The 16,251-nt window shown below is 58.5% G+C and overlaps 1 protein-coding gene across 7 annotated transcripts in view; it reads right to left on the bottom strand.

Moving 5' to 3' along the window:
- RRBP1 (ribosome binding protein 1) overlaps window positions 1-16,251 on the bottom strand; it is a 58,844-nt gene that overhangs the window by 18,899 nt on the left and 23,694 nt on the right. For all 7 annotated transcript variants that reach the window (XM_032603824.1, XM_032603820.1, XM_032603818.1 and 4 more), the window contains 2 exons: window positions 4,640-4,788; window positions 3,448-3,570 (listed from right to left, as the gene is read on the bottom strand). In XM_032603824.1, coding sequence (XP_032459715.1) covers window positions 3,448-3,570; window positions 4,640-4,788 — 272 coding nt within the window. The remainder of the gene's footprint in view (window positions 1-3,447; window positions 3,571-4,639; window positions 4,789-16,251) is intronic.

Here is a 16,251-nt window from a genome sequence, read left to right as displayed (position 1 = left end):
AGTTCCCTGGGACCATCTGGGACCCCTGGCCCCGCTCTTCAAAGAAATCCTCTTCCTGGCTGTGCCCAGGGCGAGGGCCCACAGGGGCAGAGGCCACTCGGACACGCATGTGTCTCGTTCCTTCAATCCTCTCAGTAAGGCGAGGCTCCCCATCTCTGGTTTGAAGCTGAGTTCACAGAGCCTCGGGGAGGACACGCTTTCGAAGGCCGAGAGCAGCCCTAAGCGACAGGATGGGCAGGAACCTGGGGCCTTGTGGGCCCACGAGGGTCCCAGGAGGGATGGTACGCGAGGTGCCCCTCCTCTGGCTGAGCTGGCCGCTCGGCGGGGATTCAGGGCTCCGGTAGGCTTCCTCTGACCCATGCCTGCCACCCTACCCCAAGCAGAACAGAGGCCCCTAAGTACACGGTCCAGCCCCTGATGAATAATCACGGCCACACAGAGGTGGCCCTCCGCCCACCATGCCAGATGCCCGGAGGCTGAGCATAGGTCTGGGGAAGGCCTTCCCCACCCTGAGCAGGCCTCAGGCAGTTCCGGGCATCCACCCAGCTCAGGGTGTAAGGATCCCAGTCTCCTGGGACAGGGTCCCCAGGCCACCAGGATTCAATGGGATTTCCCTTCCTTTTGCCCTGGGACTTTTTAAAGGCAAAGAAAGGCCAGATTTTCCCCAGGGTATCTGTTTCATCCTCCACAGCTTCTCTTTCTTCTAGGAGCTCAGAATCCCAGGACTCCTCCTGTCTGTCAAATTCTTAATTCAGTTGCAATGGTCAGACTTATTTTCTTGAAAGGCACACCTGCTGCTGGGGGCCAGAGCCCCATTTCCTCTGACTGAACGGAGAGGCACCGTCACGACACCACCAGCCCAGAAACTCACTCTGCTCCCCAGGCCGAGCGGGCCCTGCACCGTGAATCTCCCGAGGTGGCTGAGGCGTGGACTGGAGCACCCCCGCCCTGAGAGTCTCCTTGTCCACGGAGGATTCAGAGCCCAGCCTCTCGGGCCCGAGTGAGGACAGGATGGGGTCCAGCCCAGAGTGTCACCTTGGGACAGAGGCCCCAGTGCCCAAGCAGATGACAGCTGGAAAGACGGTTTTCCAGAAGGACGGCTCTGGAGCCACGTGTGGTTCCTCAAATCCCTGAACACGTCCCCGAAGACGCTCAGAAACCAGGATGGAGGTCTCAGGACGCCCGAGCCCGTGAACTGGTGCCCGGAATGGTCTTTGAACCCAACTCTGTTGACTTCACCCACTTGCAAGTTGCCCACTTAATCTGGCAGACAGTCCACACGGCCTCTGTGTCCTTTAGCCACAGATCACAAGAAAAGGAATTCACCAAAACCTTCTTTCGCAACCACAAAAGCTTCTGTACAAGGACAAAGAAATTGTGATGGGAACTAAACAAGAAACGCGGATCCTATCCACCCACCCCCCAGCTCCTGGGATGATCAAGTTAGTTGGAACTTCTACATTCTCAGAAGTTTCTCATGTAACTTTACTCAACGGTGCTAGGCTGGAAGACGTGGCACAGCAGTGGAATCCCCTCCGCTCTGCTTGAAACTCTCAACAGAGAAATGCAGGGACTCAGCATCCATGGACTCCAGGGCACAGAAGGACACATGGCGATGCCTGGGCCTCAGTGGCCCCTGCCAGGCAAGGTGACCTCTGAGCTGAGACAGGAAAATGGGGGCCCCGCCCTGGAGGGCTTCCTGAAGGAGGGGGCTCTTTCCAGTGAGCCAAGCGGTGAAGGGCACTCGAGGCTAATGCAGGAGCACCAGAGGCCCCGGGGAGGCAGTGAGGAGCAGGCGCGTCGGGCAGCAGACTCGGGTCTGAAGATTGGGAGCCACCTGCACTTGAAGAGGCAGCCCTCCCAGGGCCGCATAAGCGCTGAGAGCCTGTGAAGACCCCCTGCGGCTCAGGGAGGAGGATGCCGTGGGGCAGGCAGGGCCCCAGCTGGACGCACTGTCAGACGTCTTGCCTCAGAGCCAAGGCCTGGAGCCCCAGGGGCTGTGCCTGTGTCTCATGGCAGGGAGACCGTGCCTGGGCAGGGCTGGAAATGCGTCTGGTCGGGGAGGGGGAGGGCGAGGGGGAGGGGGTCTGTGGGTCAGCTGCGCTAGGGTTTGGAAACTCAAGTAGCCGCCCCGGAGGGGAGCAGCAAGTGTACTACACAGGCAGCAGCACGTAAGGGGCTTCCTGTTGCAGGGTACACCCCCCACCCCCCACCTGCTGTCCAGCCCGAGGTGGCCGGAGACCCCAGCAATAGCCACCATCACCGTCAGAGGCTGCACCTGCTCACTCATGACACGTCCAGCCCACCCTAATCTCAGGGGCCAGCACGAGGAACTGGCCGGAGAGCCACACAGCCACCAGCCACAAAAACAGTCACTCCCCTTTCCTCTCACGTGAGCTTTATTTTGGGGTCAACACATCTTCTCAGGTTGTCCAAAAAGAGGATACAGAAAAACAGCCCCCAGAACCACAGACTCCACAGTCGCTGCTGGCCGCGGGCCCTTGGGGCAGGAGGCCTGTGACTCACAGCCCACTTCCATGGGGCAGAGGCTCCTGGCCTGGGACGCGCCAGCAGCCGGGCGGAAAGGGAAGCGCAGTCGGCTCTTGGGAGCAGGGTGAGCAGCTCTGGCCGCCCTGCGTCCAACCAGCAACCCGAGGCCACGGGGGACACTCCCGAGAGAGAGGACGAAGGCCACCGGGCAGGAGGCTGCACTAGGGGAGGCCGCAGAGACCGGCCTTCCCCTTCTGCCTCCTGGGTGGAGCCTGACCAGGAGCGACCACGGCAAAGCCTCGTCTTCAGCTCCCGCCGCCCGTCCGTCCCCCACTGGAAAAACCTTCCCGTCTGGCCTAGAGCCGCGGCCATCGCTCAGGACAAACTCTGACGCCTCGTGAGCGAGCGACGCAGGCGCCCAGACGTGTGGGATGTTCCGAGGCCCCAGCCGCCTCCCTGCGCCCGCTGTCCCGCGGAGGAAGCGGGGACAGGGCGAGGGCCACGCAGGGCGCGATGCTGGGAAGGACAGCTTAAATGGGGAGGGACCAGCTTTCTGCAGGGGACCCGGACCTCCTCCTCACGAGGAGCAGCCGCGTGCCGACCCCTCCTGAACGAGGCCCCCAGCCCGCCGGGGCAGCACGGGCCCTCGAGACCAGTGTTCACTGGGTACATACGTGTCACGTGCTGAACCACCACGGGACTGCTCCCCAGACAGCGGAGAAGGGGCAGCAGGCCCGCTAAGCAGCCCCCACGACTTTCTGCTCCAATTCTCAAGAAAAGACCCTGGGACCCACCGTGCCCACCCTCCTCTCGGGGCATCAGCCTAAAAAGACGGGGCCACAACCGCAGGGCCGACTGTCCCCTCCAACCCGTGCATTCCCAGTCCCGAGAGGGACCCCGCTGCGCAGGGGTCCTCACGCAGCCACAGCCCCCGGGCCACCCCGGCGCTGGCCCTACCTTATTGAGCTCCCTCAGTTTGCTCTTGGCGGCGGCCGCGTCCTCCTGCTCTGTGGCCAGCAGCTTCTCCTTCTCTTCCAGCTGGCGTTTCAGAATCGCCACGGGGTCACCCTTCTGAGTGGCCTAGAGATGCCCACAGAACCGCGTTAATGGGGTGGGCAGACACCTGGTTTGAGACTCACCCCGACCATCAGACCCCGACCCAAAAGCAGAGCGGCGGCCTGATGGCGCACGAGCGGTGCCATCCCGACGGCACACACTTCTGGGGGCGGCCCCCGCCTCTGCCGCCCGGTCGGCCAGGCCTCGGGCCCAAAGCTCTGGACCCCTGGGGTAGTTGTGGGAGCATGGTTCTTCCCTAACCCCGGTCGATGGTGGCCAGGGCCTCTTCCCGGCCTGCTGGGGGCCGTCGGCCATCGTCCCTGGCTTGGTGCCCATCCCTCAGCTGCTGGGGGCGGCCTGCAGGCTGCCAGCTGAAGCCTGGAGGCCCGGGCACAGGGTGGGGGTGGGGGGTAGGTACCTGGGGACAGCGGCCTGAGCTGAGTTCAGGCCTCTCTTGTTGGAGGGGAGTGGCCACCTTGACCTCCGGCCACTTCAGGCCCAGAAGACGGCCCAACGCGCACTGAGCGAGGAGCTCCTGTGACCGCAGGGCCCGTCACCACTCAGCAAGGGCTGGGGCGGGGCGGGGGGGCGGTGACCCAGTGGCCTCAGGACACCCCCAACATCTCTCACCACTGAGGTGCCACAAAATCCTCCAGCAAAATTACCTACAATTCCAGCTGTTTAAGGAACAAACATGCCCCGTGGCACCTCCTGGGGCAGCTCGTGGCCACAAGCACCAGACAGAAAGAAACCAGGGAGACAAACACCCTCCTTCCTGAGCCCGAGCCCCGGCCACAAACCAGCGGATCCCAGCTCCTGGCCCCCCAGACGCCCCGCCCCGGCCCGTAACAGCCCTCCTGCTGCGGCGGCTGGGCTGCGGCTGAAGCAGAAGCATCTGCGGGTGATTCACACAGCCCGACCCGGGGAAGGGCAGAGTTTCGCCGAGAGGCAGGTGGAGGTGTTCCAGGAACACCCCGCGCAGCCTGTCAAGTCGGGTGCGGCCGGCCTGCGGGACACTATCCAGGGGAGGCCGGGGCCCAAGACCAGGAAACCACTGCCACTCACTGGCCCCTGGGGTGGGGGGAGGGCCCACCTTATGCCACGTGTCCTGGACAACACCTGCTTTCTCAGACAGGATCTCGATGAGCCGCTGGGCCTCGCCCTCGCTGAACACCATGCTTCCGACCGTGGAGACCAGCGTCTTGTAGGGGAGGCAGAGCGGGCTGTCGGTCTCCGGGGGCCCTGCACAGAAGGGAAGGGGCAGGGACTCACACTCGGGCACCAGCCACCAAGCTCGTCACACCCCAGAGCAGCAGAGGCCAGTCAGAGCCGAGGTCTCTGTCCGGCTGCCCAAGGTCTGCGGGCCGAGTGCAGCGAGCACACCCTGGGGTCTCAACTGGACTCAGCTCAGGTCCTGCTCAAAAACAGCAGCGGGGAAGGGCCCCAGGCAAGACAGGCTGAGTATTCCTGGGCCGGAGGAGATGTCCCCCTACTCTTTCATCATCAAGGTGAGCAGACTTGGGCAAGGCATTCTTTCCCATAGGTGTTTTCCTTCCTTCTCTTCCCAGCAAACTGCCTGCGCCAGCTCTGGCCGTGCGCCACCCAGCGAGGCTCACGCCCCTGCCAAGACCGAGCCCCACCGGCGGGGAGCAGGAGGCTGCCTCCCCGACATCCTGGTTCAGACCCTCTATTTCCAGCCCTCCCTGGATGAAGCTTAAGGCAGGTTTCAGGACAGGGATGGCTGGGTTCGTCCCGAACAGGGCTGCCCGCTCGCCGGTCCATTAGCACGTGACCTTGCTGGAGGACACAGAGCCATGTGCCAACAGCCAGCTGTCACTCCTGGACGCCCGACGCCCCCACGATAGCTTCACTCTCACGCAGCCCCTCACACAGCCCCAAAGACACGAAAGGGTGAACAGAGACACCCCCACCCCTTGCCGTCTGGCAGCTCCTCGCGCTGAGCTCCCCAAACTGCCCACAAGCTGTGGAACGACAGGGCCCCAAACGAGCTGAAACAAAGCCAAGCGGCACCTGCAGCCAAGCCCACCTCACTGAGGACAGCTAGGGGAAGGTTTCCATGGCAACCTGAAATTCTCTGGCTTGTCACAATATTTTCACTCCCTAGTCACAACATTGTCGTTACAAGTCAAAGCACTTAGAAGGATCCCCTAATAAAGGGGACGTGGCACGTGGCGAGCTGGTTGCTACGAGCACCTTCACTTTAGAACTTTTTACCCCACGAAGCTCAGGAATAAAAATAACCATGTTGGGCTTCCCTGGTGGCGCAGTGGTTGAGAGTCCGCCTGCCGATGCAGGGGACACGGGTTCGTGCCCCGGTCCGGGAAGATCCCACATGCCGTGGAGCGGCTGGGCCGGTGAGCCATGCTGCTGAGCCTGCACGTCCGGAGCCTGTGCTCCGCAACGGGGGAGACCACAACAGTGAGAGGCCCGCGTACAGCAACAAAACAAAACAAAACAAAAAACCATGTTGACATTAAAGGCCTAGGAACTTGAGGGTGTTGTGAAAACTGGGAGGTGGGGGGAGGCCCCCTTCAACCTTCATTCTTTTCACTGAAATATGTATGTAAAATAATTTTAATGGTAAACTTCTGCACCCTAGAGAAAATTCAAGTACAGCTAAGCCAAAAGAGAAGGAACCACTTGAACGAAAATCTCACGGTCAGCAGTTTGGTCTCTGGGCTTCCTGCTCCGCCCTGTCGGCCTGCAGACCGATGTTTCTGCCAGGGTTTTTCAGAAGAGGGAGGTCGGCCGGAGTCAGACTGGGCAGGATGGCCTCTCTGAAGCTGGCCACTCAGATGTTTTCCTCTGCGGACTCAGAGAGGCCTGCTCCTGCGCTGCCCCCAGCCATGCCGGCTGCCAGGCACCTGCCACGTGGCTAGTGGTGGGAACTGGGGTGGCTCCCAGGGGAGCACACACCAGATTGTGAAAACTTGGTATGGAAAAACAAAAGAATGTAAAATACCTGCAATAATTTTTTTATACTGATTGCATATTGAAATGATAGCATTTGGGGTAACTGGGTTAAATGAAATATATTAAAATGAATTCCATGTGTCTCTCATTTGCCTTTTTTAGTGTGGCTCACAGTGTATTTCTGTGGCGCAGGCTGGCTACTCATTTCCAGCCCTGGGGCCCCAAAGCAACGCCTGCTGAAGCCCTGGCAGCCCCGTCCCTGCAGAGGCCCCAGAGTGACCATCCTCCTAGGCCCCAGGGCCCCTGCTGCACTGCCCTCCACCCACCTGGGGGAGGGGACACAGACCTGGATGACACAGCTACGCTTCCCTATGGAATGCCGCATCTTTCATGGCCACTACCCCAGTGGTCTCACAGATGCATTCCCTCCAGGAGGGCCCTGTGCACAGAACGTTCCTGAGAGTATTCTGGGAGTGTCATTCTAACACACGTTTGTTAAAACTTTCTCATGTAATTATACTAAATTGTATTAGATGTTCTAGTGAACAAAGTCACGAAAACCTGTAACAAGTGGAACACCCCAAAGCTATTTAATGGCAGAACTTAACTCTCCTCGCCCACCGCCCCCACAGAAACTTCCACGGCCTTCTCCATCCTCATACAAACACTTCAGAATTATTTTTAGAGAGATATGACTTTACTTTTTTTCATTAAGGTAAGAACGGTGCCATCTTTATTCACCCCAAATCGGGGAAAGTAAAACTGAAAGAAAGGAAAGTTCTGGGAACCAGAACTCTGGGCCTCACGTGAGTAGCATTTATTTCTGGGTTTCAAGGCCCACGAGGCGGCACGCGGACCCATACACAAAGGACTAACGTGTCCTCTGGCAAAGGCTCGAAGGCTAGAAGTAATCCTTGGGGTTGTGAAATCTTAAGGCCCTAAGAGAAACTTGTCAGAGACACAACATCTACTCTGTGAAGCCACAGGCTTCACAAGGACCACGTAGCAGTGAACTCCCACGAGACAGAAGCAGCCAAGGCTCCGCCCACGTAGGTGAGTCTGAAATTCCAGGTACGGAGGGGCCCGGAGGCCTGGGGGAGGAACCAGGCAGCAGAAGGGCACAGCGGCCGGGAGGACCGGCGTCTCACTGCTCTGGAGTAACCCGGGCTCCTGCCTGGCCAGGGACACAGTGAGCACCCCAAGCGCTGTGCCCTGCAGGGATGGGGCAGCCTCCCCTGAGCGGGTGGCCTTGGCCCTGGTCCTTTCCCTCCAGGTGACAGCTCCCACGGGGTCCAGGCCAGAACCCGCAGAGCTGCGGACGCATCGAGGAGAGCTAGAAACGAGATTGCTGTGTGCCATCTCCTGACCTTCAGTGCTGACAGCTAACTCTGAAAAATAAATAAAACCACCACGGAGCTGAACACATCCACGGGCCAATTCCGGTCTGCAGGACATCCCTGCCCTTGGGCTGTGGGCACCCTGGTCAGAGCAAGGCCCCTGGAGCCAGGTAGTCTGGGCTTGAATCTTGGCTCAGCTCCCTCCCACCTGCGCATCCTTGGGCAAGCGACTTCATCTCTCTGAGCCTGTTTCCTTGTCAAATGTGGGCAACGGCAATGTGCTGGGCACAGGGTAAGCACGGCAGAACCGATCAACAGGGCCAGGAGCACCCCACACCCTGACCCCTCCTTGGGCGGACAGCGCCCCAGTGAGGACCTTGGGTGGGGAGGCAGGGGGTGAAGCAACTCTGCCTTCCTCTGCCCCCCCAGCTGGCGCTCACGCCCCCGTGGACAGAGCGCTGGGGCCCACGGCCCCTGCTCGCACTGCTGTCTTTGCACATGAGGTCAAGTGGGCAGCGCATTTAGGGAAACGAGTGGCCCTCTGCCTCCCTGGGCTCTGAGCGGAGAAGCACTCAGCGCTTGTATTACGTGCCTCAAACTCCAAAACTACGCTCCCTTTCGTGACCACGCCGGGAGGCTTAATCACCTAAAATTAGACCTGTCCGGCAAAAAGGGCTTAGGAGTCTCCCCTCTCACCGTCGACAGTGGGGTCTCAGCCACCAGGGACTTGGCGCTGTCTCAGCAGCAGCCCCTCCAGGTCCGGGCCCTGGAAGCCCTGCCTGCTCGTGCCCGGCTCAGCCAATCGACAGGGGGCGTCAGAACAGCTGCAGGGACTGCGCGCACACAGCTGTGATCGAGGGAGTTACTGCCAGGCCCTGGCACGGGCGTCCAGAGCTCCAGCTCCACTCCAGCTGCTGCTGCAGGTGCCTGGAAGCCCTGTGCAGATGGTCTCCAGACGTGAAGTATGCACCTACTGTGTACCCCGCAGTCTGCAAAATCCTGGAAAGACCTGTGGGACTCCCAGCTAGGAGAGGGGAGGAGACCCCGGACACGAATCAGGCAGCAGAGTCAGAGGGCACCTGGGGAAGCAGCCACGGCAGCAATACTGGCGAAGCTTTTAACGCAGGAAATGCTTGCGCCAAACACTACCGGGTGGAGAGCAGGAAGGGGAGGGAGTGGCAGGGATGACCCGAGGCTGGTGGAGCAGAGGCAGGTAGCACTGGCACGGGTCCCGGGGATCCGGGCTTCACCTCATGGGCAAAGGGGCAGTGCCTCAGAGGGAGCAACGTTTGCACTTGAGAACACCCGGGGGCCAAGGCTGGAGGCAGGTCAGGGAGGAGCCCAGGGCCGGGGCTGAGAGCACCCAGGAAGCGGGGTGGCGGTGACAACCCAGGGCTCTGACAGCAGACACGGGTGGGGTCCTGGAGGCCGGAGGAGAACTCCAACGGCAAAGACGCTCATGTCCCAGGGAACGTCCAGACCGGTTCTGAAGGCCTCCACTCACACACACAGGTACAGGCCGAATGGCAGCTGCTGACTTGGGACCCTGCAGGGGCGTCACCCCAACAGTGTGGGTGGGGGACCTGCATGCTCGCCCCAACAGGAAGCCAGACCCCAGCCTCGGGAAGCCCCCCAGGACATTCCCCAATCACCTGAGCCAAACTCAGGTCAAAGGCCAGGGCCTCAGGAAGGGCCCCTGCGCCTCCTGGAAGCCCAGCACTTCCCAAGCAATCGTCAGATTCAGAAACAGAGCCAAGCCCCCGACTCCTGCTGACCCCAAGTCCAGAGGGCGGCCACCGTGTCCAGAAACAAGGAACCTGGGCCACACCCCCAGCTGCACGTTCACGGACAGTGGCCGTGAAGGGTCCTCCTGAGCCTTCGGGAAAGCGACACTTCGAGGCCCGCGATGGAAGATCCACCAAATGCGTCAAGAGATGGAGCTGCAGCTCCTGCCGCCCTCACGGCTGCTGGTCTGCACCACGGCGGTCAAGTGCAGCACACACGCGGCCGACCCCAAGCCCGGCTCAGGCTGAAGCCCAGCACTGCCCAGGGCTTCTGGCTCCCAACAGGGTGCAGGCCTCAGATCAGCGGCTGCACTGGACCCTGGCAATGGCGTTTTAAGTGCACTGGAGCAAAGGACAAATAATGTCAAGAGCAACCCTACCTGGGGCCTTTGAATCAGGCCTTTTCATTTGGCTGGAGAAAAAAGTAATCTCTTGACAAACTGGGAGATTGTACACATAATGACGTCTAATGGAGTTTTAAAAAAATCCTATAAATTGAACGACTGTATTTTTCTCTTTATACTTTTGCTTTTCCCCCCAAATTTTAACAAAATCAATTTTAAATCTGAAAAAAGAACCAAAACACATCACAGTATTTCTTAAAGAAATACAACCCCTGGAGGGCCTTTGCACAAGCTCCTTCCTCGGGCCTGAGGGGACCAGGAGGTCTGACCTACTGCCTGCAGGAAGGACGGGGGACGTACAACCTCAGCCTCCTGCCCTGGCAGTGACGGGAGCCACAGTGCCACCCCGTTTAAGAGGAGTGAACGGAGAGCCCTGGAAGAACATCTTCCAGCAGGTTCTCTGAGACATGACACCAGACTCGCTTCCCCAGGGGATGTTTTGTTCTTTCAAAAAGAAGAAAGGGAAAAGTTGAGTTTGAAGAACTTACACAGAAAGTGAAAAAATCTCAGGAGCTCTGCAGTTTTCTTCAGAGCTTCAGACCCTGAGAAACTGAGTTAAGTTCAAAAGAGAGGCTCAAACGTAATCTCCACACCCCACCTCTGTGCCTTGGCCTGTGCAGGAGGGGCAGCTGCTGGTGGTTGAGCCTGGGCGGGGGCAGGCAGAGACCCAGGCCCGGGGTCCCAACTCTCCCTTCTGGGAAGTCCTGAAACAGAGCTGAGCTTTGGTTTCTGCTGTCCTAAAACAGGTAAAAATACAAACCCACCTTAAAGGAAGTTGGGGGATAAATGCACAGAAAGAGCCCCTCCCCACACACCAGGCTGGAGCACAGTGGGGCTGGTTCCCCGGGACCCCGGCCTCAGGCACAGCAGCCCGCAGGGCACAAAGGATGTGGGGGGCAGCGGGGGGGGGGGGGGACAGCAGGTGGCAGGGGTACAGCTACTGTCCAGTCACACGGCTCAAGATGAGGCCCTGTGGGCCACAGACACCCCGAACTGAAGGTCTCCTGGTGGGTCTGGCCCCTGTCCTGTTACATTACAGGACACGACCCTATTCCTGCATCTCCCGGGGTCCAGCAGCGGCAGGAGGCCTCTCACAGCACGGAGCTGACACCCCTAGGATGCCGCCAGGTCCCAGATGCAGGAACTACCTTTATCTCTCACCTGACCTCAGTCACCACCATCTGCTGGGTGCCCAGGGGCTGGGGCAGCCCAAGAAGCACTGGCCACTTCCCTTCCTCAACCTGCGCCCCTGAAGGAGCAGTTCTCTCTGCGGCTCAGAGGATGCTCAGGGCCCTGAGGTCAGGGCTGGGCTCCCTCCTGGCGCCCGAAGGGGTGGGACCTCCACTTTGGTACGAGGAGGGCCTGTTTCTTCAACTCACAGACAAAGAATGGAGTTTTGGTTTCTCTTCCATTAACAAGAATACGTGTGACAGAAAAACTGGAAAATGCAGAAGGGTGAAGGGAAGAAAATAAAATTCACCTACAGTCCTCCCCGCAAAGATGGCTTTTCTGCCCCGTGGACCTGTGAGCGCATCGGACTCAGCCGTCGTGGGATCGTGCAGGCTGGTCTGAGGGTAGGTACCTCCACCTCCTGGAGGCTGGCTGGGCCCTGACGTGATGGCCTCTGGCCCCTGGTAGATGGCCTGCGTCTGTGTTAAGGGCCAGGGTCCAGCACGATGCTGGGCACAGAGTCCAAGAGGAAGGCCCCCCGGCCTCAGCCTCGCTCGGCAGTGATGCCCGCAAACCAAGCCCCCATGGCAGCATGAGTCCCAGGGCTTGGGCCCAACTCAGATTCCAGAAGGTGCCTCCTGTCCGGCCCAAGTCTGGGCATCCAGTTCCCCAGGCCTGGCCTGCACTGTGTTTGCATGGACTCCCTTCCAGGAGCTGAGGAACGGCCCTGCCGAGAAGGCCCCAAACCACCCCCATGTCCGCTTGCTTCCTGGGCAAGAAGCGTGCTTTCCTGATGAACACGAATACTCGCCGCGGTGGCCCTCGGAGAACAAACCAGCAGAGGCCTGGAGTGTGCAGCCGACTCGGAAGCTTCCGTTCTGGAAGTTTCCACTTCGTTATGATTCCGTGAATCCCCTCTTCTCCAGACACTGGGAAAAGAATCCGTGCTTCTGTTTCAAAACCAAGTGTTTTCTCGTAGTCCACACCTGGGCTCCTGACGGCCCTGAAATCGCCCCCATCTCCACGGAGCCACGCGAGCACCGAGGTCAGGTTGGGGGGGCGCTCACGTGGGCCCATCACCGCGGGAACCGTCCGCTGCACCAGGCCTCCAGAGGGTAAGGCAGATAGAGCTTGTCTTCCTAAATTAAAAAAGCACCCGCCTTTTCACTTAGCAGTTACCTATCTAGGAATTTATGTTACAGAGATACCCAGTGATACATGTACGCCACTGTAGCATTAATTTCAGCAGCAAAAGAACGGCACACTGCTTCGTGGCATTTCAATAAATGATGTTATGGTCACACCGTGGGCTACGAGGCAGCTGAAAGCGGCAGCCCCAGGGTGTACTGAGGAACAAAGGAGGCAAGTCCGTCTCTGCAACGCAGGCCCGCTGCGTGTGCCGTGTGATGAGCGGGGCATCTCCGGGGGCCCCCCGGGAGGTCGGTGGTGGCTGCGATGGAGTGGAGAGGAAGACTCTCAATTCTTACCTTCCACGCTTCCATACTGTTTGAATTTTGTTTGCTGGAAGCACGCATTTACACAATAAATTTAAGAAAGGATTAGGAAGGTGGGTGTCCGTGTCAAGTCTGGTCAGACCTGTCACACAGCCTCAATCTGCTCCTGTAGGAAGATCAGAAGTTCCGGAATAGCTCCAACTCGGGCCTGCGGAAGCGTGTCCTGTGCCGGCTCTCCTCTGGGGCTCCTGTCAGCAGAGGCCCTGCTGGGACAACCGGGTGTCAGGACAACTGAGGGAGCCACCCCAGCTCCAGGGCTGCACTTGCTGCTGACGTGCCACGTGTGTGGGCTAGCCACAGGCTCTGGGAGCTCACTCATGGCTTCCGTGATGTGCGGGGCAACGGGGAGCTCACTCCCACCCCACTCAGAACACAGACAGAACAAAGACGGAGGAACTCCTGACGCCACCACAGGGCTGCAAAGACAAGTCCATTTTCACGGGGCCTCCTGCCAGGTGACCCAAGAGGCCACCTCATTCCTGATGGCTCTTGCTTAGAAAAGCTTTGTCCAGTGGAACCTTCTGTGCTGATGGATATGGTCTTCATCTGCACTGTCCAAACAGGCAGCCACTGGCCCTGTGGAACTACTGAGACCTTGAGTGAGGTTTTCACTCTGACTCTTGACTGATTTGAATGTTAACTGGCCCCACGTGACCAGCAGCTCCCGTACTGGTCAGCGCAGCCCCAGAACCTAGCTCTCTGGTGCCAACGGTTAAACCTCGTGGCCCTGGACCCTCCCCTGCCCAAGCCCGGGTCCCCTCCCCCAAGCTCCCTCCCGGCCTGCTCTGCACCAGCGACACAGACCCCCCCAACCATCTCCCTCATCCCTGCGGCATGGTAATCAGGACACCTCACCCCTCAAGGCATTCACACCTCCAGGCCCCTGAGTTTCTGGACGCCCAAGGCCAGCCAGCCAGCCGGGATCTGTCCACAGTTCCCTCGAGGGTGTACCTGCGGCCCTGAAGAAATGGAGTGGGCGGCCCCCAAACCGACTGAGTCCCGGCTGGCAGGCAAGGAGGTCAAGGGCAGGCAGCCAGGGGTCAAGGGAGGAGCACAGAGCACGAGGTGTAACTAAGTGACGGGAACGCGGCCTGCTTCTCACTGGGCAACGCGGCCACAGGGGCCAAAAGCTCGATGTGAGTCAGATGAACTGGACCCCAAGCTCCACAAACAAGCTGTGACTGCAAGGGCAGTGTGGGCCGGTTCCATGAGCCACGGGAAAAGCCGAGCCGCCCGTCCACACCCGTCCTTGTACCCTCAACCACCATGGCTGTGGCGGACATGGCTCAGCGGGCAATGCGGGGCAAGTCAGAGCGACAGGCTCACTCTGCCCTCGGGAAGCGGTCCTTCACAGGCACAGCTGCAAAGCTGCTCGAAGCCAAGCCCTTACAGAAAGAGCCCACCTCCCTTTCCTGCCCCCACCCCCAGTAGACTCGGGGCCCTGACCATCGCTGCAACAGCACCGGCATCTCCGGGGAGCTGCTTAGAAACACAGCACCTCGGGCCCCGCTGGGAACCACTGAGTCTTTATCTTAACAAGACCCCGCACGTCAAAGCCTGAGAAGCCCTGCCCTGGGGGGATCTCCACAGAGACGGTAGGGGTGGGATGGGAGGGCAGCGGCGGACAGGGGCCTGCATCCACTTCGAGGGTCCACCAACCGTGGGAAAACGGGGGAAAGCACACGGGGCACATCCAGGAAAATGAAAAACCGCAAGCATATCCCCCACATTTCCAACTCTTCAGAGTTGAAGACTGAAGCAATTCACCGCTCAGGTGTCACATCACCCGCAGGCCACCCGGCGTGGCTGCGCTCTCTTTGCGGCCTGTCCGCGTGCTACATGGCTGGCCGTGTGGCCCAGCACCCCGCCCTTTGTGATTTTCTCCCTGCAACCTCGGGGTCACGGCCCCCTGCCACATGAGTTGATCAGTACTAATTTCGGCCATCTTTCCTATTTTCTAGGGTTTGATTTCTTTTTACGTTAACTCCAATATGATACACACCTGACATTTTCACAGGGACTAAGCAGACCCTTCCAAACCTTAAACATCCTGCCTAGGATCACTGCCTTGACCTGTCCCCTCCCCGCCCTGAAGCGCAGGTGAGATGCAGTCTAGTTAGGACCACTCTCTTCCCTGACCTGCTGGCCTCGGTCCAGCACCCTACTGTAATTACAATAGTTTGGGACTGTGTTCACACATCAGACAGAACCGGCATTCCAATAGCCACTTAAAAGTCTATTCAGTATTCTTACTTATCCTTCCCTCCAGAGGGGACTTTTAAGCCCACTGAAATTTTGGCAGGAAGAATAGTAAACTACTAAGTTAACTTGGGAGTGACTATCATTTTATCTGCAATATTTAATCTTTCTTATCCTGAACCATGGTATTTTTTCTGTTCAAATTTCCTCTTATACCACCTCAGGCGAGCTGCTCTGTGGGTTCACACAGGTCGTTAAGTTAGGTCTTCCTTCCAACAAGGTTCTTCATTACTTGCAAACTAGGACAATTTTGCCTTCCTTTCATATTATCACGTTTCTGTTTCATACCTTATTTCAATGGCCAAAGCCCTACACAGTAACGATGACCACAGGAGGCTCTAGTCTGAACACACCTGATGCACGAGAAGCCAGAGAACAGGCGGCTGTCACCTGCGTCCCCGTCTTCTGCCTCGAATGCCCTCCTCCCAGGGTCAAGTGGAGCATCACCGTGAAGACAGGGCAGCGTGCTCTCCCTCCGCCAGAGTCAGGGCTGAGGCTGAGCGCCTGGGTTTTCAAAGGGCCTGAGAGGCTGACGTGGCCTGTGGGGCAAGGTGGGCCGGTCCCTGACCCTCACACGGGACGAGTGTTGCCTGAGTAAATGTCCCCCCAAAAGTTGCGACGGAGGAAACAGCAAAGCGGATACAGCTTCACAGAGGGAAAAAACGTAGGGCCCTGCCTACCTGGCACAGATCCAAACGTTTCAAAGCCCCTAATGTACCTCACCAAGACAAATGCAATTAATTTTCCAAATCAACTAATGGCTAATCTAAGAAAGAAAGAAATCTAGACAGAAAGGAGAGAGAGAGAGAGAGAGAGAGAGAGAGAGGGAGGGAGGGAGGAAGAAAACATCAGACTACTGTATCAAGTGAGTGATGAATATGAAACAGGAACTCACGGGCCCAATTTCTACAGTAATCCGTATTAAAAAGATAACGGAAATTCATGTTCTACATTATCTAATATATGTATCTGATACATAATATCTATTTTAATGTTCTATTAATGCTCCATTACATAACGGGGGTGGGGGGGTAGCGAAGAGGGAAAACTGGGAGGCAGGGGTGTGGATGCCATTGTTTCTCAGAAACGTCATCCTACTGCTATTCATGCAACAAACATCTAGAAAAGAACAAAGCTATGCTAAAGCACCAGGTGAGGTAAGAACGCAGAACAGGCTGACAGAACACAGCCAGACTTTGAGAAAGACTGCAAGACACGGAACTGTCCTAGACTGGGTGGTGGATGGAGTCACTGCTCCTAATTCCTCACCCCTCCTCAACTCACACCTTTTCCCCGTCACTCC

This window comes from Phocoena sinus, chromosome 15 (genome assembly GCF_008692025.1).
Source record: "Phocoena sinus isolate mPhoSin1 chromosome 15, mPhoSin1.pri, whole genome shotgun sequence".
NCBI lineage: Eukaryota > Metazoa > Chordata > Mammalia > Artiodactyla > Phocoenidae > Phocoena > Phocoena sinus.
The sequence above is the reverse complement of the archived record's forward strand: the minus strand, read 5'-3'. Positions and strand labels throughout refer to the sequence as shown.